This window comes from Papio anubis, chromosome 7, assembly GCF_008728515.1.
Source record: "Papio anubis isolate 15944 chromosome 7, Panubis1.0, whole genome shotgun sequence".
Taxonomy (NCBI): Eukaryota; Metazoa; Chordata; class Mammalia; order Primates; family Cercopithecidae; genus Papio; species Papio anubis.
The window spans coordinates 100,419,619-100,444,955 of NC_044982.1; the positions used below are offsets into that span (position 1 = coordinate 100,419,619).

At 47.8% G+C, this 25,337-nt stretch overlaps 1 protein-coding gene and 1 long non-coding RNA gene across 3 annotated transcripts; both read right to left on the bottom strand.

Annotated features, from left to right (window-relative positions):
• Positions 1-4,872: 4,872 nt before the first annotated feature.
• On the bottom strand, positions 4,873-16,544 carry AEN (apoptosis enhancing nuclease). Of its 2 annotated transcripts, none has more exons than XM_021940841.2 (4): positions 15,808-16,544; positions 10,395-10,998; positions 7,730-7,930; positions 4,873-7,102 (listed from the first exon to the last, which is right to left on the bottom strand). In XM_021940841.2, the coding sequence occupies exons 1-4, from the start codon at positions 16,101-16,103 to the stop codon at positions 6,863-6,865; spliced, it is 1,341 nt and encodes a 446-aa protein (XP_021796533.1). In that variant the 5' UTR covers positions 16,104-16,544; the 3' UTR covers positions 4,873-6,862. The 2 variants fall into 2 exon arrangements, with proteins under 2 accessions (XP_021796533.1, XP_003901398.2); XM_003901349.4 differs by having other exon boundaries at positions 4,873-7,099; positions 15,808-16,542.
• Positions 16,545-21,922: 5,378 nt separating this feature from the next.
• Positions 21,923-24,089, bottom strand: LOC110743715. Its single transcript, XR_002523185.2, has 2 exons — positions 22,904-24,089; positions 21,923-22,039 (listed from the first exon to the last, which is right to left on the bottom strand). It is a non-coding gene; the product is annotated as an uncharacterized LOC110743715 (long non-coding RNA).
• Positions 24,090-25,337: the final 1,248 nt, after the last annotated feature.

Genomic DNA, 25,337 nt, shown 5'->3' on the forward strand with positions numbered 1-25,337 from the left:
TGCCAGGGCGATGGGTAGTATCTATAATCCCAGTTACTCTAGGCTGAGGCAGATTTGCTTGAGGCCAGGAATACGAGACCAGCCTGAGCAACACAGGGAGATCTCATCTCTAAAATGAAAAAATAATCCATTGTGGTGACTCACACCTGTAGTCCTAGCTTCTCCAGAAACTAAGCTGGGAGGATCAATTGCACCCAGGAGTTTGAGTTTGAGGTTATGACAGTGCCAATACACTCCAGCCTGGACAGTATAGGGGGCCCTTGTCTTTAAAAACTAAGTTTACTTCCTATCCCCCTTCTCTGGCCTTTTCCTGTGGGAATTAGCACCCTCTGAAACACTATTTTACTTGTTCATTTACTGTTCCCCCTGCCATCTGTTTAGTCCAATGCTGGGCCCCCAGCACCTAGAACCCTGCCTGGGTCCAGCTGAACTGTTTTTCAAGTGTATTGTGTGCTCTGATGTTGGACGCCATGCACCGGTGGCTCAGCACCCAGAAAGAAGCCTGACCCCAGTCAGGATTTCCCGGTGCTGATGCTCTACCTTTAACTGGCATCACCCACTGGCAGGCTACGCCCACAGATCTTGTTGGATCAGGTGACAGCAGGTGAGTCGCTCAGGGCAAACTTGTCAGCCTTTCAAGACACACATCCAGATACAGCTGACTACCTGTAATGGCCATAACAGGTGCAAGTCGGCCACTCTGTGGTCCTCTCTGGATCCGCAGCACTGGCCTGGCCTCAGGCTGAGATAACTCATACTGGAGGGCGAGAGGCACCTCTCCCCACAGGGGACATGCTCTCCCAGCCCAGCCATCTCCAGTCCTGCTGGGTATGTACCCCTAAAATGTGTATGTGTATTCCTAAATTGTGGTTGGCCCTTGAACAACATGGGCTTGAACTGCACAGGTCCACTGATATGCAGATTTTTTTTCAATAAATATATTGGAAATTTGGGGAGAGATTTTTCAACAATTTGAAAAAACTCAGATGAATTGCATAGCCTAGAAATATCAGAGAAATTAAGAAGCTAATTATGTCATGAATGTATACAATACATGTAAATACTAGTCTATTTTATCACTTACTGCCATAAAATATGCACGTCTATTATTAAAAGGTAAAATTTAACAAAACTTACCTACTTACAGACCACACATGGCACCATTCTCAGTCAAGAGAAATGTAAACCAATGTAAAGATGCAGTCTTAAACTGTAACTACATAAAATTAACTATAGTACATAGTGCACTGTTAACGTAGCCACTTCCTGTTGTTACCGTAGTGAGCTTAAGTGTTGCAAGTATCTGCTTAAGACGTGTGTGCCACTAATCATCCCTGCTTCAGCAGTTCATATCCAGTACATCTGGTATCCCAGTAAGATGGAAAAAGTGATTTCTTGCAGTTTTTGTGGTGTTTTTCACCATGTTTAGTGCAATACTGTAAACCTTGAATCCCACCATGGGACCCATATGAAGTGCCACTACTGATGCTGGAAGTGCTCCCAAGAAGCAGTAAAAAAGTCATGACATTACAAGAAAAAGTTGAATTGCTTGATATGTACCATAGATTGAAGTCTACAGCTGTGGTTGCTGCCACTTCAGACAGATGGTTCATCTCATATGTAAATAAAGTAAAAAACTTACAATATCAATAAATACAGTAAATATATTTTATCATCCTTATCATTTTTTTTCTCTCACTTACTTGATTGTAAGAATACAGTATATAATACATATAACATAAAATATGTGTTATTTGGCCGGGTGTGGTAGCTCATGTCTGTAATCCCAGCACTTTGGGAGGACGAGGCAGGCGGATCACAAGATCAGGAGATCAAGAAAATCCTGGTTAACATGGTGAAACCCTGTCTCTACTAAAAATAAAAAATTAGCCGGGTGTGGTGGCGGGCGCTGTAGTTCCAGTTACTCAGGAGGCTGAGGCAGGAGAATGGCGTGAACCCGGGAGGCGGAGCTTGCAGTGAGCCGAGATCGCGCCACTGCACTCCAGCCTAGGCGACAAAGTAAGACTCCATCTCAAAAAAAAGAAAAAAAGAAATATATATATATGTGTGTGTGTTATTTGGCTACCTGTTATCAGTAAGGCTTCTAGTCAAAAGTAGTTTATTAGTTGAATTTTTGGGGAATCAAGTTATATGCACATTTTTGACTGTATGGGGAGTCAACACCCAATCCCTATGTTGTTCAAGGGTCAACAGTATATACCAAAGGTTGAACCATAAGAAACAGTGGGGCTGGGCACAGTGGCTCACACCTGTAATCCTAGCATTTTGGGAGGCTGAGGTGGGCAGATCCCATGAGCTCAAGGGTTCAAGACCAGCCTGGGCAACACAGAAGACCTCGTCTCTATTAAAAATACAAAAAATCAGCCAGGTGTGGTGACATGCACCTGTAGTCCCAGGTATTATACTTGGGAGGCTTAGGCTGGAAGATCACTTGAGCCTGGGAGGTTGAGGTTGCAGTGAGCTAAGATTGTACCACTGTACTCCAGCTTGGGTGACAAGTGAGACCCTGTCTCAAAAACAAAAAACAAAAAGCAAAAAACTGTAGAATATTAGCAATTTCATGTGGTTTAACGTATGTAAAACTATGTTAATAGATACATATTATAAAACACATGTTAAGAAAATGAGTTAAAAATGAACTGTATACCAAAAAGCATGGAAGAAGATGCTTACTAATGATTAGGGAAATGCAAATCCAAATCACATCATCTCATACCCATTAGGATGGCTGCTATGGAAAAACAGAAAACAAATGTTGGCAAGGATGTGGAGAAATTGAAACCCTTGTTCACTGTTGGTGGGAATGTAAAATGGTACAGCTACTACAGAAAACAGTACAGCAGTTCCTCAAAAAAAAAACTAACTACAGGCCAGGCGCGGTGGCTCACACCTGTAATCCCAGCACTTCGGGAGGCCGAGGCGGGTGGATCACCTGAGGTCAGGAGTTCAAGACCAGCCTGGCCAACATGGCGAAACCCCGCCTCTAGTAAAAGTACAAAAATTAGCCGGGTGTGGTGGCATGCGCCTGTAATCCCATCTACTTGGAAGGCTGAGACAGGAGACTAGCTTGAGCCCGGGAGACGGACATTGCAGTGAGCCAAGATCGCGCCATTGCACTCTAGCCTAGACGACACGAGTGAGGCTCCGTCTCAGAAAAAAAAAAAAAAAAAAAAGAATTACTATATGATCCAGCAATTCCCCTACTGGGTATATATTCAAATGAATTGAAAGGGGGGTCTTCGAGAGGTATTTGTACACTTGGGAGCACTACCAGCATGCTCATAGCTGCATTATTCACAATGGCCAAGGGGGGAAGTAACCTAAGTATTGTTGACTGACAGATGAATGGATAAACAAAGCATGGTAAATGCATACAAAGGATCATTCAGCCTTAAAAAGAAAATTCTGGTCAGGTGCAGTAGCTCACTCCTGTAATCCCAGCATGCTGGGAGGCCAAAGCAGGAGGATCACTTGAGGCCAGGAATTCAAGACCAGCCTGGGCAACATAGTGAGACCCTGTCTCTACAAAAAAAATAATTAGTTGCCAGGCATGGGGGCACATGCCTGTAGTCCCAGCTATTTGGGAGGCTGAGACAAGAGGAAAACTTGAGCCCAGGAGTTTGAGTCCAGCCTGGGCAGCAGTCTCTTAAAAAATAAAATTCTGACACATGCCACAACATGGATGAAGACACTGTGCTAAGTGAAATAAGCTAGTCACAAAGTGACAAATACTGTATGATTCTACTTGTATGAGCTATCTAGTCAAATTCATAGAAGTAGAAAATAGAATGGTAGTTGCCAGGGGTTGAAAAAAGGGGGAAAAGGCCAGGTGCAGTGGCTCGCACCTGCAATCCCAGCACTTTGGGAGGTTGAGGCAGGGGGATCACCTGAGGTTGGGAGTTCAAGACCAGCCTGACCAACATGGAGAAACCTTGTCTCTACTAAAAATACAAAATTAGCCGGCCGTGGTGGTGCATGCCTGTAATTCCAGCTACTTGAGAGGCTGAGGCAGGAGAATTGCTTGAACCCGGGAGGTGGAGGTTGCGGTGAGCCAAGATTGCGCCATTGCACTCCAGCCTGGACAACAAGAGTGACACTCCGTCTCAAGAAAAAAAAAAAAGAAAGAAAAGAAAAAAGGGGGAAATGGAAAGTTTCAGTTTCACAAGATGAAAAAGTTTGAGATCTGTTGCACAACAATGTAGATACAGACATAACACTATTGGACTGTACACTAAAAGCAATTAACATAGTACATTTTGTTATGTGTATTTTACTACAATTAAAAACATTTAAGTGAGTACATAGCTTCAGGGAGAAACAAAAAAGTTAAAACAAATATGGCCAGGTGTGGTGGCTCCTGTTTGTAATCCCAGCACTTTGGGAGACCCAGGTGAGTGGATTGCTTCAGTCCAGGAGTTTGAGACCAGCCTGGCTAACATGGTGAAACCCCGTGTCTACTAAAAATACCAAAAAAATTAGCCAGGTGGGTAGCACATGCCTGTCATCCCAGCTACTTGGGAGGCCAACGTAGGAGGATCTCCTGAGCCTGGGAAGTCGAGGCTGCAGTGAGCCATGATTACACCCTGCACTCCAGCCCAGGCAACAGGTGTAAGACCGTCTCAAACAAAAAACAAAACACAAAGCTTGTGCTCTGTAATAGGGCAATAAGAAATAAATTATCTAAATTCTGTAGCTCTGCTATTTTCTTGCTGCAGCCCACTGCATCCTCTTGAAGACTGCCCTCTCAAAGGCCAAAGCACCCAGCAAGGCTTAGTGCCCCAGTCCCCTCCTAAACCCCCAAAGAGCCACCCTACAACCCCAGCTTGCAAATTCACACGAAGGGCCACTTAATCCACTTTTACAATTGAATTTTATTCTAGAACACATGGTTTTACAACAAAGCTGATCTTAAATAGTACATTTCCCCGCTGATAACAGCGCTAGCTTCCTTCAACCCCCAGACCAAGGGATCAAAGCTACTGCTCAACTGCGTTTGACACCAGCTACCGACTTTTAAGGAATCTAGAACAAAGTCCTGGAGCCAGGCCAGAAGTAGTAAAAGCCTCAGCTAGCCCCTTCCTCTGTGCTGTGCTGACTGGGAGGGAGCCAGTGACTGGACATCTATGACCCCCCAAGTTTGTGGAACGTGGGGCTTCAGCTAAGGGTGGAGTAGTGTGATTTCAGCAGTGTCTCTACCTCCCTGACCCCTGTGCTGCTTTGCTCTGTCGTCACCTCCCGCACAATGTCGGGACACTGACCGGAAGTCAAACCTGTGCCTAGTGACCACAGACAAGAACAGGGATAACCGTGACCCTTGCTGCTGTGTCCTCACCGAGGCCAGCGCCCCACCTGCTGCAACAGCCAAGCCAGAGCAGTTCTGTCTGGGCCACAGCTACTCAGCCTGTGGACTCAGGCGTTATCCTGAAGAAGTTGCAACAAATCCTCAAAGAATAAACAACGTTGTGGCCCCTTTTTGGGCTTAAAAAAAAAAAAAAAAAAAAGGGAAAACAGAAACTCACAGTGGCTGTGGCTCACCACATGCCAGGCACTGTGCCAAACACTTCACATTTAGTGCTCATTACAACCCTATGAGGTAGGCCGTACCACTATCCCCATCTTACAGATGAGGAAACAACAGGCTCAAGAGTGAAGTCCCTCGCTTGCCTAGTATCTCAAAGCTAAGTGGCAAGCAAAGATGGGGCTCCAAGGTCTGTGTGACCTGAGTTCTTGGTTACCCAATATTTCAAAACTGTCACTTAGGAAACAAGAGAACATTTTTAGAAATAGGAGAAAACCCAACAGCCACAGTGATAGTCAAAGAGCTGAGGGGGCATCAGACCAGGTTCAGGGCCACTGCTAACTGCCAATACCCTGCCCCAGCCCCAGGAGACATACAGACTCTACTCCCCTAAACGAGTAGCCCTGCTCTTAATAAATAAATAAAGGTCAGGCACAATTCTACACAAAGGCCCCAGAATTCAAACCACTGTCTTGTTTCTCAGGCTTTTGCTTAAGAGCCCAGTACTGGGTGGACTGGGGAAGTCCCTGATTTGGGTCAAAATAAATATGCCCGTTCTCATCCAAAGCTTACCTGCCTTCCCTCCTCCCTGAGCTGTGCCTGGGGCCTTCTGTTGCCAAGCATGTTAAGGGGCCAGTTCCCCACGAGAAGCCTGTGGGCTCTGCTATTCCACTGTAGCCTAGCAGGGAGCTGACAGGCCATGCAGAGCACGGAGTTCCTACAATGGCTGTAGCCAGAGTTCCAGGTCAGGGAGGTGGGGAAGAAATGTCTCCTTTAGGACTTAACTCTTTAACTTCAGGGCATATTTATTCTGAACCCAAAATGAGTGGAGGAAGAGGTAGGCAATAAAAGGAAGATAACTTTACCCCAAGTCATTCAGTTGGGGTAAGGGAGCTCCAGGATATTGACACCCCCACCCACCAACCCCAGAGAGGGTGATATGATTCCTTTCATTAGCACAGCATGACGACTCAGGAGATCTGAGGGGTGGGGAAGGCCACGACAACCTGGTCAGTCTGTGGACACATTCCCTACTCCTGCTGGGCGCTAGAAGATGGTCCACCTGACATCTCCATGGAGTCTGTAAAGTGCCATTAGCAAAATCACAGGAGTCAGGAGAAAGAACCAACAGCCCTGGAGAGACAGAGCCCTATGCTGTGAGCAGAGGGTGTCAAGATAACAGATGACCCCAACTCCTCTGGCCCTGGGGCTGGCTCGCTGCATCCTGCCCCGCCCTGCCCAGGAAGGAGTGCCCGCTGCTCTCCTGGCCCCCACTTCCTACTGGCCACACCAGAAGCCCAGTCAGGGAGCCCCGCCCCCTTCTCAATTCCTTCTGTCCTGTGCCTCCCTGGCTCCTCCTCTGCTGCCGTGGGCAAGGTCGTCGGGCCAGTACTGGTCCTCCATGTACTGTTCCATGTCTGTGCTGCTGTCAGGTTCTCTGTCCTCAGGGCAGGTCCAGAGGCTGCGGGCCTCCTGCTGTTCCCACTGCACCTCCACCAGCCGGTAGAGCTCCATGGCTGTCATGGCATCTTCTACTGATGAGTGCCCGTGCGGGCCCACCTGCTAACAAGAGCCAACACATCACTGCCTGCAAGCCTGGTGAGAGGCCTGTTACTCCAAGAAGCAAGGCCAGTTACCCCGGGTTCTTTGTGCAGGCCCAAGAATACATATGCTCAGAATGGAGGTTCACAGAAAAGGGATGGAACCTCAACTGTACACCATAAGCCATGCAGCTTCTCCAAGCCTGTTTTCCTCAAATATAAGGCATGCTAAAAATCTCTTGCTTCAAAGGCTTGCAGACCAGATGAATAATAAATGTGAAGCCCAACAGGAGCAAGAGGTACTGGCTCCTCATCTAAGGCTATATGTCTGGTCGTAGGGGATGGGAGACCACTCTTTGGGGATACAAGAACCAAGAGTGAGGCAGGGTACAGATCTGGAAGAGATCAGCCTAGGAGAATGTGTTCTGGGAGAATCGCAGTACACACTGGGGAAGAAGGACCATGGAGAGAAACACCTGGGGCTGCCTGTACAAGAGGGAGACCCATTTATGCAAGGTCCCTGGACCTGGACTAGGGAAGAGAGAATGACAAGGAGACTAGAGGCACAGCCCAAAGCCTTGTCTGTGGCTCAAGTGGCATGGAAGCCAGGCGGGCCTCCCTCCCTTCCAGTCATTCTCTCACCACGCACCTGGATCTTCTTGTGCAGCAGCTGCAGGGCCAGGTCCTTTAGAGAGACCCGGGCCCGGGTGTGGAGGCCAGGCTCGCTGAGGAAGTTTGGGACATAGGTGGTATCCCGGGTCTGGCTCCGAGGGTGGACATACTTGAGGGCCTGGAAGTCGTTGTGTAGCGCGTGCCCCACCACCACCTTGCCCTTCAGGAGCTTAAGGATCTGTGAGCAGAGAGAGGAGTCAGGGAGGTGCCCCCACACCCCATCAGGCTGGCAGGAGACACGCCCCGAGAACCCTTGGCCAATAGGTGCATGGATCCCTGTGGAGGGAGGCAGCACAGAGTGGGGAGATCATGAGCTCCACAGTCAACCATGCTGCCCCAAGTCTGAACCCAGACCCTTCTACTGTCTATACGCAGGGGCATACCTATGTCTTCCGCACCTGTCAAAGGGGAACACTGGCAGCAGCATTCCGTGGGGTAGCTGTAAGGACTAAAGGAGGTCATGGATGGAAGTCTTCCTGTTACCAGATACAAGCAACTCTACTGCTGGCGTTGGCTTTCCTCTCAGGCTGGAAGACGTCACCAGGCCTCCACCCCACTCTCCCCCACCCCACTGTAAGGTCTGTGAGTGCAGAGACCATGTTGGACTTATTAGTGGTGCTCCAGGGAAAGCGCCACATTTATTCTTTTTTTTTTAATGCCTATCTTTTTCCAGTAGCAGAAAGCATTACATTTACTGATTTATTATTTACTTATCACAGGAGGTGATCAATAAAGACCAGCTGGGTGAAGTCAACAGAACCATGGCTGTCACTGGTAGACACAGCACAGCAGCAGCTCTTATGAGCAGTAAGGGCCATAATCCCCGTCTTCAGGACTCTGCCCCCTTGCCCTGCTGTGTACCAACTCCTCCTCACCCTCTTAACCTGCTCTCTTGCTCAGCTCTGGCTGCTTGCACATTGTGTTCCTCCCCTCCCTGCTGGGTGCCCTCCTCACACACCAGGGAGGCCACGTCCAGGGCCATGGGCCAGCAACTCCCTCCAGCCCTCTTGGCTGGGCTTAGGCTCTCCTTATCACCAGCTGCTGGCCTCCACAGCCTACCTCTGCTGGCAACATATGGTTTATCCCTCAACTCAGCTTTCATGGCAGATGGATAAGATGCATTAAGACTTTATGGTAGGGACATGCCACCATGCTGGTCACTCACCATACTGCCCCTCCCCCCGGTCAGCCATGAAGTGGAAAGAGATGGAGCACACCCTACAGTGGCTCAGAGTCTGGGCAGACAAAAAGTGGTCCTGCTCTTGGGACCACCACCCACCAGGTCAATGGAAGGGACCAAGGAGCTGGAGCGTTCACCACACACCTCCCCTTTTGTTGCTACTCTTACTGATTGGCCTCCTTGATACATAAAATAACCTCCAATCATTTCAAAGGAATGCTCGGGCCACAATGTTATGTGAAAAAGTAAGACACAAGATAGTGTACACCAGTGTTTCCCAACCTTGCCTAAGCCCAAGAATAACCCAGAAGTGTTAAAAAGTGGTTCTGTTATAAGGCTGGTTTAGAAAATGCAGGTTTGTCTCAATGCAATTGATGTATGACACATTTTGGGAACAACGCAAATTTCACCTTTGCTTACGCATAATTTCGTCCTTGAGAAACACTGAGTGAACACAGAAAACTGCATCCAGCTGAACTGAGCCAAGAGGGCATACACAATATGCACACAGCAACCCTGGCTCACCTGTGTGATGAGCCACACCCATCCACAGCTGGTGTCACACTTCCTGTCTGACTTCAAAGAACTCTCCTTCCACCACTTCACAGAAACTCAAGCTGCAACCTTTCTGACTCCTGTTCCCACAAGCAAGCTTTAGGACTTTTTCAAGGTAAAGTGCCATACTTATTGGTGTATTGTGCATTTCTTAACCATTTAAGATGTGTGGAATAAGGAAAAAAAAAAAAAAGAAGAAACAAGATGTGTAAAACTGGACTACCTTTTTTATTAGGTTTCTATCTTATTTTTGGGGTGCCACTGATGTCCTTTTTAATACTGTTCCCTTCCTCCATTTCCCCTTAAGCCCTGTGGCTTTATGGTGCAAGTCTACACAGTGTGATGATTTTTTGGAACAAGGGTCAGAGCCCTCCCCAAGCCTAACGGATCAGGGTCTCTACGGGGGAACTGAGGACAGGGATCCTGGATTGTTAAAAAGGCCTCAGGTGTTTCCTAAGGTCAAGCATGTTTGGGAATTCCTGGTACATCAGTGTGGTCCCAACCACTAATTACATTTTTCTAAGCACTAAGAAACTAACATAAGGAAATAGGCCAAAACATCCATACCTGACCATGATGCCACTGTGGGCTTTACAAATTTTATATCAACGCATACAACTTTTAAAACAGAAAGCAAACTCTAAAACATAAGCTGTTTATCACCTTACAGTTGGTGTAGCCTTTCTATATTGTCCTGTGCAACAGGCCAGCAATCCTTATCTGGAGGCAGGTTTGGGATTTTATTTTTATTTCCCCTATTCTAAGGAGAAGGAACTTACCGTTCGGAGCAGTTAGGTGACCTTCCCAAGGTTTCTTGCCCCCAGTGAAGCAAAGTGGTGACTCAAACCTAGGGTGGCTCTTTCCAGCCCACCACACCTCCCAAACAAGTACCCAACCCTGCCCTTACCTCTTTCTGGGCCACCTGGAAAGGGATAGCCTTGCGCATGTGCTGCCGAGTGACGCCGCTCCAGCGAGTACGGTAGTCAACGATGGGCATCTCAGGCCTGATGTACTTGTCATAGAGGACATCGCCATGGTAACTCACGATGGAACAGCGGGCCAGCTCGCTCACCCGCCCTTGGGGTCCCGTGCCCACCATCTCACAGTCGATAGCCACACACTTGCTGGGCAAGGGCCCTGAGGCTCTACTGGGAGCGGGCCTTCTGCTGCATGGGGCACCGCCAGATCCAGCCCTCAGACACTGCTTCCCACTGCTGGCAGCCTCAGTTGCTGGCACTGCCCTGAAAGAGGTGGGCAGTAGGGAGGACCCTGGTTCTGGAGGCATGCTCAGCAGCCCCTGCTCCTGCAGCAAGGCCTTCCGGGCCATGAACCGCTGGTGCTGTCGGCTCCTTCTCTTGTGCCTCTTCCGAAGCACATCCTTGGCATTTGGGATGGTGAAGGAAGGGCACAGGCACTGAGCAGACTCAGGGGCCTCCCGGGGTACCATTCCAGTTAGCTCACTGCTTGGGGCAAGGGAAGCCAGGGGAGTAATCTTCCAATGGGGCAGCAGCCTGAAGAGAGAACACACAGGCCGAGGGGCTGGGTGAGAGTGTGCCAGGCAACCCATCCACCCTCCCTCCCTACAGCCCATCCACCATCCCCTCCTCCCCACGGTGGGGATGCCCGAGAGCCCTGCACTGTAGCTGGTGGCTCCCAGATTGAGCTGAGGACCCATTTCACTAATAAAAGCATTCATACTGTAAACACATGCAAGTCACTGTTGTAAATACTACATGGACTCACTCGATCTGTTCAATGACTCGAACAAAGTATTATTATCTTCATTTTACAGGTAAGAAACTGAGGCACAGAGGTGAAGAAACTTGCCCAATTAGTAAAGGCCAAAGGCTGATAGGAACCCAGAATCCACACCTTCAACCTCAATCAAACCATGGCTGAGTCCAATATTGTTAGCAGCAGATTTTTTTTCTGCTGTGATTTTTAGCTAAGAAGTATCAGACTTTGACAGAGGTATGGTTATAGGAAAATAAAGGTTACAGAAACTGTATAGCCCTTTTTAAGAAATCATTTTTTGAAATATGAAGGCACAGATCCTCAGAACCTGGAGAAAAAATTTCACAGGAAGCCCGCAGTAATTGAATAGCTATATTTTTTGTAATATGTTAACCAAATGTTATTTATTTATTTATTTATTTAGAGATAAGGTCTCGCTCTGTCACCCAGGCTGGAGTGCAGTGGCGTGATCACAGCTCACTGCAGGGCTCAAGTGATCCTCCCTTCTCAGCCTCCTGGGTAGCCGGGACTACAGGTGCACACCAGCACACCTGACTAACTTTTTTGTATTTTTAGTAGAGATGGGGTTTCATCATGTTGCCCTGCTGGTCTTAAACTGGGCTCAAGTGATCCGCCCACTTCAGCCTCCCAAAGTACTGGGATTACAGGTATGAGCCACCATGTCCAGCCTTTAAATGTAATTTCTTTACCTGACTTTGTAATTCATTAATCACCACAGCATCTACAAACATTTAAAAGTCCTGATCTGAAGTGCTTGCAGATTTCTGTGGTGGGGTCCCACCCAGCGGACTTTAAGCCCTCGTCATTGAAAGCTAGGATAAGAGGTGCTCTCGCACATTGCTGCTACAGGAAATGTCTAATGTTCCTGTGAGTTTGCAAAACCCAGCATCTTCCCAACAGCTGAGGCCATAGCTTGGAAAGCCTATCTCATTTGTTATGCCAAGTCAGTCAGTACATTTTTAACAGATCAAACAAACTAGGGCTTTGAAGTCAGGCAGAGCAGGGTTTAACTCAGCTTATTTATTTATTTACTTATTGAGGCGGAGTTTCATTCTTGTTACCCAGGCTAGAGTGCAACAGCATGATCTCAGCTCACTGCAATCTCCGCCTCCCAGTTTCAAGCAATTCTCCTGCCTCAGCCTCCTGAGTAGCTGGATTACAGGCATGCGCCACCATGTGTGGCTAATTTTCGTATTTTTAATAGCGATAGCGTTTTGCCATGTTGGACAGGCTGGTCTCAAACTCCTGACCTCAGGTGATCCGCCTGCCTCGGCCTCCCAAAGTTCTGGGATTACAGGCGTGGGCCACCATGCTCGGCCTAACTCAGCTCTTTGTAAATTACCTAAACTGCTGAGTTTCAGTTTTCAGGCATGTAAACTGATCCTACCACCCCCTCTACTGTGTGAAGAGGAAATGACACAATGTATGCTGGGGTATTCCTGTATTCTAAACAGCAGGGGCTCAATAATCACTGTTCCTCCTCCCAGAGAGGTTAGACTCTAGCCTGTGGTTGGTAACCAGCTCTTCTCAAGCCAGAGCAGTGCAACCCAGTGGGATAGAGGTTTTTCCAGAAGGACTTCTGGGTGGTGGCAGACTCACAGCCCTTTCCCAAGCCACAGGCCTTCTCCTGCCGCCCTTCCCACTCACAGTCCTCCCGCTCTTTCAGACTCAGCTATTGTTCTGCCACTAGGTTGCACAGGCCAATGCCACACTGAAGCCCTCTCGTGTCTCCACTGTGCCAAGTGCTGGGCAGCTGCAAAGGTGGATCCTGGACTCCAAGAAGTTTAGTTTCATGGTGGAGACAGAAACCAAGCACAAAGTGTGTTAAGGGCTGAATTAGAGGTGCTAGGGAGGCAAAACAGGTTGGAGGACAATTCTCTGGAGGTTTCCTGGAAGAAGCTAAATCTGTGTGCATGTAAAACAGTAACCTTCCAGGTAAAAGGGAGAAGAATCAGTGGCCATGTTAGGGGCAAAGGCTTTAAAAAAGAGTAACCCAGGGTGGAGGAAGAGGGCCCACCAGCAGCCTGAAGTCACTAGGGTGTAGAGCATAAGGCGGGTCATGCTGGAGGCACTGCTCCTCGCTCCTCTCTCCTTTGCACCATTTCATCTTCTGCTTCCCACTCTGGTGGCCCTTCCACGAGCCACCCCTACTCCAATCTGGTGTCCCCTGAATTGGTGTCTACTGGCCAAGTGAATGGGGGAGCCTCAGAGGCACCTATGGAGGTCACTGAAATAACCCATAGTAGCCCTGACTCAGGACATTAAGTCTAGCTGGGGAGCAAAGAAATTCATCCCTCTGTGCTGAGCTCTTATAGCACAATTTGAGAATTATTACACCCTTCCAAGTCCATTGGTACACACAGTCTACCTCAGAGCTATGTGAAGGCAGGTTGGAGCCTTGATTGTCTCTGTGCCTTCCCCAACAGCCAGCCTAGAAGCTAGCACGTGGCAAGTCCTCTTCAGAAGGGTGTAGAAAGAGGTCTGGAGAAGATAAGAACCTGAGCAGTAGCAGCAGAGATTAAGAGAAACGGGAAGGGGGTGGGAAGTGAGGTGAATTGCCAGGTTTGATGATACCACAGCATTTCCATAAAGACTCTCCACACTCTAGGGCAGGGCACCGCATCCCGACTTCACTCATCCAGACCTGACCCATCCTCACTCATTCACCCTGCTTGCTCATCCCATCCTTTCCAGGAGAAAAGGTCTCTCTTTTAAAAAGGTCTTAACTGTAACCAACTTCCTCATATTGACAGTCACATCTTAGAACTGACAAATTCAGAACCTCAATTTGCTTCAGTCCAGCAATGGGAGAAAAAAGCCTAAGAAGTCCAATGCCAACCCTGCTAATAACTAATTTGGGAAAGCGGGGTGGTGGATAGTCCCCTCCTTTCTCTGTGAGGGGCTGAGGCTAGGACTAGGGTGGGTGGCTTTCCTGACCCTACTGGCAAGGTTTTAAAGAAGCCAGAAATTAAGTTATCTGAGAAAAGGTCTCTACGGCCTCCTATTTCAAGAGAGGAAAGCAGTCCTTTTCCAAACACCCTGACCTTGCTTGAGAGAAGAGAGAAAGAGAGCCCCCCCTCCCACATACTGTTCTATATTATTTTATACTCAGTACCTGTTTTAATAAGAAACGAGGAAGCGAAACCAAAGGCAGGCAGCACAGCACAGCACCGCACCAGGCACCACACCGGAAACCAGGCCTGGGCCTGCCTGACCTTAGCCTGATAGTTAAAATTCAAACTATGACCTAGCAACCGATGTTATCCATAGATTCCAGACATTGTGTGGAAGGACATTGTGAAATTTCTTGTTCTGTTCTGTTTCACTCTGATTACCGGTGCATGCAGCCCCTGTCACATATCCCCTAGATTCTCAATCAATCACAGCCCTTTCATGTAAAATCTTTAGTGTTGTGAGCCCTTAAAAGGGACAGAAATCGTGCGCTTAACAAGCTGGGATTTTGAGACACTAGTCTGCTGATGCTTCTAGGTGATTAAAAACCACTTCCTTCACTACCTGGGTGTCTGTGGGGTTTTGTCCATGGCTCCTCCTGCTACATGCTGACAAGTCAAAACCAACAGTCATCAAGGACACACCTCTTTGGGGGCCCAAATGTAGCTCAGTGAAGCTGGAGAGAAGTTCCACTCAGATAAAACAACCCTTTCAATAAGGACAAATACAAGCCTTTCTCTAGCCTGGACCCAGCGCTCTGGGGGGACAGACACCGGGCCTTCAGGCAGGGAGGGGGTCCCTGGCCTAAAGAAAGGGTCCCAGCTGCAGAGTTAATGGAGCAAAGGCCCCAAAGGAACCACGAAGTCAGAATCCTCAGTGGCATCGGAGTCACCAACCTGCTGGCTGATCAGAAGGACAGAGGGCAGTTCTAGACCCTCCTCTGGCACTAAATAGCTAGATGATCTGGGGCAAGTCACGTCTCTTCACCATCAACCGAGGACTGTGAATTAGATAAGGGCTTCCCAAACACAGTTAATTACCAAATGGCATCTGATAAAAGGCTGATTTTCAGGCCCACTCCCACACCGTCCTAATTGCTATTTTGGGGAAAGGGGCCTGAGAATCTACAGTTTCAAAAAGAGCGCGCACGACCCCTACCCTCAAGCCACGATTCTGATAATTGCCCAAATCTGAGAAAATCTGGCTCGATAAGGTCCCCTGTGCTGCTAAAAAGTCCAAGGAACAACGACAACAACTAAAGTCTGCTATCCCGGCACGACCTCCCCGCTGGCTGGCGTTCTCCAGGCGTGACGCGTGGGAGGCCTGATCTCACCGGGAAGGACTCGGGCGTTGGTCACTTGCTGGCCGCGGCTGCTGGGCCGAGTCCCAAAGACCAGCGCCGCCCCCTCTGGCCCTGGACCCCTGAGCAAAGCGAGGACTGGAGACAGGCGGCGCCCGGCCTGCTTTTCTGCCGGCCGGTAGAGCACGGTCAGCCCAGCTCAGGCGACACCGCCGCAGGCCGGGGAGGACACAACGCGCGGGGCCTGCGACCCGTGACACGCGGCCTCAGCCCGCCCGACCCCGCTGCCCCGGCACAGGGTCCTAGATCTCACCTGAAGCCCCGCGCGTCTCTTCCGGTCCGCACGTGGCGTCCAGAAAGCCGGCAGCTCCCACATGCCCGGGCAAGCCCGGCTGCCTCTGCCCGCCTATTGGCTCGCTGGACGGCAGCGCCCGCCCAAGGCCTCTTCTGATTGGTCGAGCCTGCCTGGCAGCGGGGAGGCGGACAAGAGCAGAAGGGGAGGGACTCCTGAAGAGGGCGTAACTCGTGCTGCGAGTTGACCATACTGGCGGGAAACTTTAAAGAGAAGGGAGGAGAGCCCGGCCTCCTCTCATCCCTGCCCGGTCCCATCTGTGTTCCCCGGCTCCAATCCACTCCTCTACCTGGGTCGAGATGTGGGCTTCTGTGAGCCTGGGACCACCAAAGGCCGAATGACTTATTGAGTACACCCACATCTGCAGACTGGGAACATCGGCCCCTACATCCTCGGGTGTTCTGGGATTGAAGGAAATAATATACACAGTGGGCACTAAATAAAGACTGAAAGGTTTCCTCCGTCAGCGCTTTTTCATTTATTCTTTTGCAACATTTGACTCCTAAGTATTAAGTTCCTACGTGGGCTTGGCAGTGGGATGCACAGAATAAACACATAAGCATCCTGAGTTGTTTATCTAACAGCAGGGAAACAGCAAGGTTAACAGAAAATTCAGTGCAGCGTGAGGCCGGGGCGCAGTGGCTCACGCCTGTAATCCCAGCACTTTGGGAGGCCGAGGCAGATGATCACCTGAGGTCAGGAATTTGAGACCAGCCTGACCAACATGATGAAACCCCATCTCTGCCAAAAATACAAAAATCAGCCGGGCGTTGACGGGCGCCTGTAATCCCAGCTACTCTGGAGGCTGAGGCAGGAGAATCGCTTGAGTCTAGGAGGCGGAGGTTGCAGTGAGCCGAGATCGCGCCATTGCACTCCAGCCTGGGCAACAAGAGCAAAACTCCGTCAAAAAAAAAAGAAAAGAAAAGAAAAGAAAAATTCAGTGTAACATGAGTAATAACAAGAACAATAATAAACGGTTCACATGTATTATGTGAGCACGAATGATGTGCCAGGCAAAATATTCAGTTAATTTGTACAATGACCTTACTATTATTTCAGTTTTACGACTAAGGAAATTGACACAATTAAGGAGAAACACCTAGAGTCCAAAGATCCTTACCTAAGCAGGCTGACTTCCCTTAGTTCCCATTTTGCAAGCAGAAATGGTATTGGAAAGGTACCTGTGATGAGAAATAGGCTAGGAGCTGTTTCTGATGGGAGTACAAATTTGAGGGAAGCAGGACAAGGAATGAGGTCACAAGAGAGATCAATCCTTTTACCCAGGCCCCAGAAGGCTTTGGGGAGGCAGAGGGATTTAAGTCATAGATGGTTCACCAGTGGATCTGCATTTGAGAAAACTCATTCTGGCTGCAGCATAGAGAGGAATGGATGAGGACCGGAGAAAGACGAGTGGGAGAGCGGTTGTGGAAATTTGGAAGATCCTGATGTCCAGAGTGGTGTGGAGGATAAAGAGCTCCCCATAAGTAGCATTTGAAATGACAGATTCAAATGCTACTTAGGAGTCAGCGTTGATCAGAGAGCACAGAGGAAGGGGTTATAGGACAGTGGTCTTCAGGCATGGAGACTGTGGGAGGTAAATCCGGGGCAAGGAGAGTTTTTTTTTGTTTGTTTGTTTGTTTTTGTTTTTGTTTTTGAGATGGAGTCTCACTCTGTCACCCTGGCTGGAATGCAGTGGCATGATCTTGGCTCACCGCAACATCTGCATCCTGGGTTCAAGTGATTCTCCTGCCTCAGCCTCCGAAGCAGCTGGGATTACAGGCACGTGCCACCATGCCCAGCTAATTTTTGTATTTTTAGTAGAGATGGGGTTTCACCATGTTGGTCAGGCTGGTCTCGAACTCCTGACCTCGTGATCCGCCCACCTCGGCCTCCCAAAGTGCTGGGATTACAGGCGTGAGCCACCGCGCCTAGCCAAGGAGAGTTTTAAGAGAGTTAATATCCAGATCCTCAACTTCCATGGTGCTGGGCCTCAGTAAATGCCTGGGGTCTTTGGGGTTCAGCTTCCCTCTCCTCCTATGTAACCAGCTGTCTCCCACTTTTCAAAGGCAATTCACATTGCACCTGTTCTAAATCTTGCTCTGCTGCATTACCTTGGAAAATAAAAGTCTCCAGGAGAAACAATAGGGAAAGTCTAAATAATGTATTAATTATTGTTGAATACGGGGCTAGAAATCCTTCTACAAGTCAGGTGGTTTCTCATTCTTTGTTTTCACCAAGATCCAAGGAGGATCTAATCATGTTGTTAGGTCATTAAAAACATTTTCTTGAGACTGAGGCTGGTGGGCTGCTTGAGGCCAGGAGTTTGAAACCAGCCTGGGCAACATAGCAAGATCCTGTCTCTACAAAAATAAATAAATGTGGAGGTGTGTGCCTATAGTCCCAACTACTGGGGAGGCTGAAGTGGGAGGATCCCTTGAGTCCAGGAGTTAGAGGCTACAGTGAGCTATGATTGAGCCACTGCACTCCAGCCTGGGTGACAGAGCCTGACAGACCCTGTCTCCAATAAATAAATAAATAAATAAATAAATAAATAAGTAAATGTTTTGAGTATAGATAATTATCAGGAATTTAAAAGAAGGGAGAGAACTGCCAGACTAAAACCCTTCCCACTTCTCTATGGTTTTAATGTAAACAACGTTTATCAGGCTTACAACTATAAAATCAAAATGACAGACTCACCCCTGTCTCATTCTTACAAAAAGTGATTTTCATCTCTGGACTCACAAATTTATGGAAAAATAACTGGCTCAATCCATCTCCTTCAAAGATATATTTTCCATGACATTTTAATGAAGATTAATTAACTTTTATGTTTAAAGAGTCTCTTATATAATGAAATGCTATGTATTTATTTTAATCATATGTACTATTAATAATTACAACAACATTTCAATCCAGAAGGAAAAATAATTAACCCTTAGAACCTCATGGTCACAGAAAATTTTTTAGAGTTAACAAGTTCAAATTTATCTACATAATTGTGTGACAGAAATGTACAATAGGGTGCTTCATAAAATATTACCAAGGATGAAAATACATTATGCTTGGATAAAACTCCATAGCAGAAGCTGAATGGGAAGAAAAAAAGAATGTTGCATATTACGTCAAATAAAAAAACAAATCCAGATTTCATAAAGAGAGATTTTATTTAAAAGGATGATTTTGGGGTGGGGTGAGGGTGGTAAGACTCTCTAAACAGGGAGAACACTCAGGCCATAAATCTACAAACTCTCAAGGGGTAGGCAAAAAGGGATTTCCTTTTCTAGGGAGGAGTAAGCCAGTCTAGAAAGAACCTGGTGTAGGCAAGTGGGATGAACGAGAGTGACAGGATGGGGCAGTAGATCAGAGATTGCTTTATCCTGAGGCCAGCCTGTTCTCAAGGTTGCTGTTACAGAGGGATTTCATGCTGGTTTAGGCTGAGGGTGGGCCAAGATTCAGAGGCCTTGGGGAAGGACAAAAGCTTAACCAAAGTTTTATTAATGAGCATTTTTTTTCCAGCTGATCAATGGGCCAAGCAGTTCACCTAATCACTTATGAGGCAAATGGGAACTGGGGGTGTCTGTATCCAGTCTGGTAACAGGGTATAGTGGGGAATTGCCATAGAGGGGAATCCATGAGTTTTATCTCAGTCATATGGGGAAGGGTGTTTCTTTGCAGTGAGCCACTTCCAGAACCCGAGAGGGTGGGGTTGAGGTGGGGTTTGGGGGTGAGGGATTAATCATTGCTTTTCTCTAGGAGCACAGTGCTTAGGCAAAACTCAACATTGTCAGAAATAGTTTTTTCATGTACTTTAAAAATGAAGGTCGGGCGCTGTGGCTCACGCCTGTAATCCCAACACTTTGGGAGGCCAAGGTGGGTGAATCACCTGAGGTCTCAAGTTTGAGACCAGCCTGGCCAACATGGTGAAACCCTGTCTCTATTAAAAACACAAAAATTACCTAGGCATGGTGGTGGTCACCTATAATCCCAGCTACTCAGGAGGCTGAGGCACGAGAATCTCCTGAACCCTGGAGATAGAGGTTGCAGTGAGCCAAGATCATGCCACTGCACTCCAGCCTGGGCAATAGCACAAGACTCTGTCTCAATAAATAAATAAATAAATAAATAAGCTAGGCAAGGTGGCACATGCCTGTAGTTCCAGCTACTTTTGAGGCTGAGGCAGGAGGATCACTTGAGGAGAGCAGGAGTTCGAGGCCACAGTGCACTATGATTGTGCTACCCTCCAGCCTGGGCAATGTAGTGAGACCCCACCTCTACAAAAAATAAATAAATGAAAATGAATAATATTTGTATCAAATCATTATGCTATTTAGAGTCCACTGCATTCATTTAATGACATATTTTTAAGATGTCCATATTTACAGATGCTCCGTGACTTAACAATGAGGCCATGTCCTGATAAACTCACTATAATTCACGAGTTGAAAATGCACTTAATCCATCTAACCTACCAAACATCTATAGCTTAGCCTGACATACCTTAGATGTACTCACAACATTTACATTGGCCTAAAGTTGGGCAAAATCATCTAACACAAATGCTTTAATAAGGTACTGAATATGTCATATAATTTATTCAAGACTGTACTGAAAATAAAAAACAGAATGATTGCATGGGCACTTGAAGTAAGGTTTCTACTAAATGTGTATTGTTTTTGCACTATTGTAAAGTGAAAAAAATGTTAAATTGACCTCCATTGTAGGTCAGGGACCATCTATACTTACATTTATCATAAAAAAATTGCCAAGTGAAAAAACTTGATGTCCCAAGTTAGTAAGGGTGGTCTCACGTTGGCATCTTGACTGTAGATGGTAGTACTCATACCCATTCTTTCTTAGGGAAACCACTAAACTCACCCTCCAACTTCTGCTAGCTATGTGACTTTTGGCAAGGCTCTTGACCTCGCTGAACCAAGTCAGCCCTTCCCTTCTACCCAGAGGCTGCCTCTGGATTGAGTAAAAATGTCTCCTCCTAGGCCGGGTGCGGTGGCTCACGCCTGTAATCCCAACACTTTGGGAAGCAGAGGCCAGTGGATCCCAAGGTCAGGAGTTTAAGACCACCCTGGTCAACATGGTGAAACTCCATCTCTACTAAAAATACAAAAATTAGCCGGGCTTGGTGGCACGTGCCTGTAATCTCAGCTACTCAGAAGGCTGAGGCAGGAGAATCACTTGAACCTGGGAGGCAGAGGTTGCAGTGAGCCGAGATTGTGTCACTGCACTCCAGCCTGGGTGACAACATCTTGAAGAAAAAAAAAAACAACAACTCCTCCTTCCACAAAGACGAGGGCTTCTTTATAACAGAGCTTGTTTAGGCTGGGGCCTGGTGGGGAAAAACCCGTGATCCAAGCTCTGACCTCACAGACCCCATCATTTCCCCCTCCGCATTTTCAATCTGTAAACACTTGAGACAGGATTTGACCTATTTTGCATTTACAAATCATTATGCTACAGTCAGAGTGCCATTCTTCCTGCCCTGTGTACTCATTCTGAGGACTTTTTGGGGTACTGTGGGGATCCCCATGGTGCTGGGCCAGGCGCAGACTTGAAAGAGAGTGTTGATCTGCTCAATTTTTAGAGCAATTGTTCTCCATGTGTTGTCCTAGCCCAGCAGCATGGGCATTTACCTGGGAGTTTGTTGGACCTACTGAATCAGAAAATCAGGGTGCGGGGCCCAGAAAGTCAGGGGATGAGGCCCAGAAAGTCAAGGGGTAGGATTAAGAAAATTAGGGGGTGGGGCCCAGCATTTTAACAAGCTGATGAAATAGCTAATCCTGAGGCATGCTGAAGTTTAGGATCCATTGTGCTGGAGAGTATGAAGCTGACAACACTCCCAGTGCTACATGTGAATAATGTACTTGTTTTATTCACACAGCTCCCCCCTCTCTTAGCTCTCTTGATCCAGCAGTAGCTGGACTTTGGACCTACCAGGACACAGCCTGGCACTGAGACAATTAAGGTACCTTTGTACCCTCCCCCAACTCCTGAGAATGTCCAGGATTCTCAGACCCAGACTAAGTCTCACGTGGCTAATTTTTTAATGGAAGACGAGGGATTTGATCCAGGAGGGTTTTATTCTCTGCGGTTGCTTGCTCCATTCTAGATAGAGTCCCCTCACATATAAAATTAATCCTTCATTCAGTGGTCCCCAGTCTTGACTCAACATGCTGAACTGTAAAATACACAGATGCTTGGGGTCACACCCCAAGATTCTGATTTAACTGGTCTGGGGTGGGGCCTGAACAGGACGGTTTCTAAATCTCCCCAGGTGTTAGTAGTTTGTCGCTGAGACTGACAATTGCCGCTAAAGTGGAGTTACCTAAAGCTTCCAGCAGAGGACGCTGCCTCTCTGCCCATCCACCGAAACGTGAGCAGGGAAACCTCACAGCTGCAGTTGCGATGGGTGGGGCTGGAAATCAGGCTGCTTCCTAAACCTGGTTGATGCAGTTAAGGCGAGGAGCCAGATGCCCTGACCCTTGATTCGCCGACGCTTTTGTGTTGAGACTCCAAGAAAGTTACCTTAAAAAGTAGTAAGTTAGGGCTGGACGCTGTGGCTTGTGCTGTAATTCCAGCATTTTAGAAAGCCAAGGTGGGAGGATCACTTGAGCCCAGGAATTTAAGACCAGCCTGAGCAACACAGGGAGACTCCGTCTCTACAAAAAATACAAAAATTAGCCAGCCGTGGTGGTGGGTGTCTGTAGTCTCAGCTGATCGGGAGGCTGAGGGAGGAGGATTGCTTGAGCCCAGGAGGTTGGGGCTGCATTCAGCCTAGATCACACCACTGCACTCCAGCCTGGGTGACAAAGCCAGACCCCATTTCAATCAATCAATAAATAAAAACAGTAGTAAATTGTCTATTTTGCTGAGTGACCAAGAGATAAGTCACAACCTCTGCAGGCCTTGATTTTAGCATTTTTAAAGTGGGGAGGGATTTGATCTATATTCATTCTTTCAATATATATTGAGCCCCCTGAAATGGGCAAGATACTGATCTGGAAGGGGAAGGATACATATTTAAATGGGATAAAATTCCTACATGATAAGGGAGACTAATAGAAAGATGGTGGTTTCCATTTGTTCCTATTTCAGGATTGCAGACTTGTGGGTGCCCAAGGCTGGTGAAGAGGACAACCATGAAAACTATGAAAGAAAAGGCAGAAAAGACCAATATTGTGTATATACCTATGCCATTTTGTATTGTGACACTTCACTTGCCTACTAATCATAACAACCTAACAAGGTAGATGTGATCAATTCTGTTTTACAGTTGAGGAATCTGAGACTCAGAGATGTTAAGCGACAGACTCAAAGTCACACAGCTTGTAAGCAGTGGAGCCAGGATTGAAACTAGGATGTGTTTGACTTCAGAGCCAGGACTCCCCCCACCACTTAACAAAGGCTCTCGTATCCATCCCTCAAATCAGGAATGCACCCCACTTCCCTCCCCAGATGCTTGTTTCACTGAGGCACAATCTCTCCCTGTTCCATCCCCACACCAGCCCCAGATGCTGAGGGCTGCCCAGGAGAGACTCACCTCCCTTCCTCTCCTGTTCTCCAGCTCTGCCCTTCCTGCCCAATCTGGGCTTCTCTCCCACTGTGAAGGACAGACACCTGCTGAGTGACACCAATTTGCAGACTTCTGAAGTGTAAATGAGATTTCTAATAGGACTGGCTTCCCACTGGCTTCAGGCAGGGTTAGCAGTAAAGGGAAATTTAAAAGACTGAAAGTGCAGAAGAAGAGAGCCAGTTTGGAGGAGAGGGAGCAGCAGAAGCAGAGGCAACCACAGTCTCTGGGTAGAAGTGAAGGGCTGACTTGGTTCAGAGAGGTCAAGTGCCTTGCTAAAGGTCACACAGCTAGCAACCGGAAGAGGTAGAATGAGCTCAGCTAATGGCTGCAATTTTCGCATTCCCTAAATGAGTACAATCTCCAACCCCCAACTTAAGTTTGTAATATGCTTTAGTGTCCTCTGCTGTATGGATGGAGGAGGGTGGGAATATACTTAGGAATAGGGAGGGCATTTGGATTTGTTGATTGAAAAATGAATCTCCACTGAAAGTATCATCACTGTGACTCAGTGCTCAACTTAAGGCAAGGTACCCCCCAGGCAGAGGGATCAAGAAAGGCTGGGAGGCCAGGGAAGGTGGCTGATGCCTATAATCCCAGCACTTTGGGAGGCTGAGGTGGGCAGATCACCTGAGGTCACGAGTTTGAGACCAGCCTGGCCAACATGGCAAACCCCTGTCTCTACTAAAAATACAAAAAATCAGCTAGGCTGGTGGCATTCATCTGTAATCCCAGCTAGTTGGGAGGCTGAGGCTCAAGAATCACTAGAACCTAGGAGGTGGAGGTTGCAGTGAGTCAGGACTGCACCACTGCACTCCAGCCTGGGACAGAGTAAGATTCTGTCTCAAAAAAAAAAAAAAAAAAAAGCCTGGGAAATGCTTTTTCTGATCACTAATTCTAATTGTATTCCTGCCACAGTGGGGGATGGCCCCCAAGCACTGGACTGTTTTTCTCTTGGCCATACCTCTGGATGTCACAGCACAGAGGCATGTACTAAGACCAAGAAATTCCATATACACAAGTCCACTCCCTCAGTTGTGGGGCAGGCACCAGACAAGCTCTGAGCTCAGGTGTGCCCCCTTGCTGCCAGGTGCACCGAACATCCGGCAACCTCGGTCTCCAGTACATACCTCTTGGTACCTGCGTATACTGTGGCTGTCGGGCCACAGACAACGAGGCCCTGAACCCCAGGGTGTGGGGTCACAAGATGCCTCCATTATAGGTGCCCCAAAATGATTGTTGGGGGAATTAGTAATTAAGGAGGGTTTTTCTCCCCCTGTCCTTCAGGCAGTGGTATGGAAGCAGTCCACTGCTCCCTGAAAACAGAGACCCTGCCCCACTTCCCTGCTCACACCATAGTTTGTCCGTGTTTCTGGAAGAGTCTGCCGAGGGGTGTTCAGGGTGGTTACCAGAGATGTTTTCTAGGAAACACAAAAGATACAAAAAAGAACACGAGGAAGGATAGCAAAAAAGGGGGGCTCCCCCCATTTCCTGCACCCCGCTGCAACGGCTGGCACCATTCGGCAGACTGGGATTTGTTGTTGAGCGCAGTAAGACAACAACAAAATCACTAGTCTTCCAGACGGGGCCAGCCACTTCACTCTGTATCCAGGCCAGTTCTGCAAGGCATTCGAGGACCACCCCCCTCCCCTTGCCACCAGGTCAGGGGTCTGGATGCTCCTTCAGGCTAGGCGTTGTCTCTGCTCCTATTATTATTCATCTCCTCTGAACACCTCTCCTCACCTCAAAATTCCCTGGAAAAATTATTTTATTTCTTACTTTTCCCTTTTTTCCGGAGTGTTCTACTTTCTGTAATGGACATAGTTGTTTTGTTTTGTTTTGTTTTGTTGAGACAGGGTCTTGCTCTGTCACCCAGACTGTAGTGCAGTGATGCAATCATGTCTCA

What these genes read in the sequence shown, in the direction of transcription:
- AEN (XM_021940841.2), bottom strand. Translation starts at nt 16,103, where the DNA reads ATGGGACCGGGCAGGGATGAGAGGAGGCCGGGCTCTCCTCCCTTCTCT. An exon ending in AGAGACGCGCGGGGCTTCAG is followed by an intron (nt 10,999 to 15,807) that starts GTGAGATCTAGG and finishes TTCTCTCTTCAG; the next exon opens with GCTGCTGCCCCATTGGAAGA. An exon ending in TCCAGGTGGCCCAGAAAGAG is followed by an intron (nt 7,931 to 10,394) that starts GTAAGGGCAGGG and finishes CTCTGCTCACAG; the next exon opens with ATCCTTAAGCTCCTGAAGGG.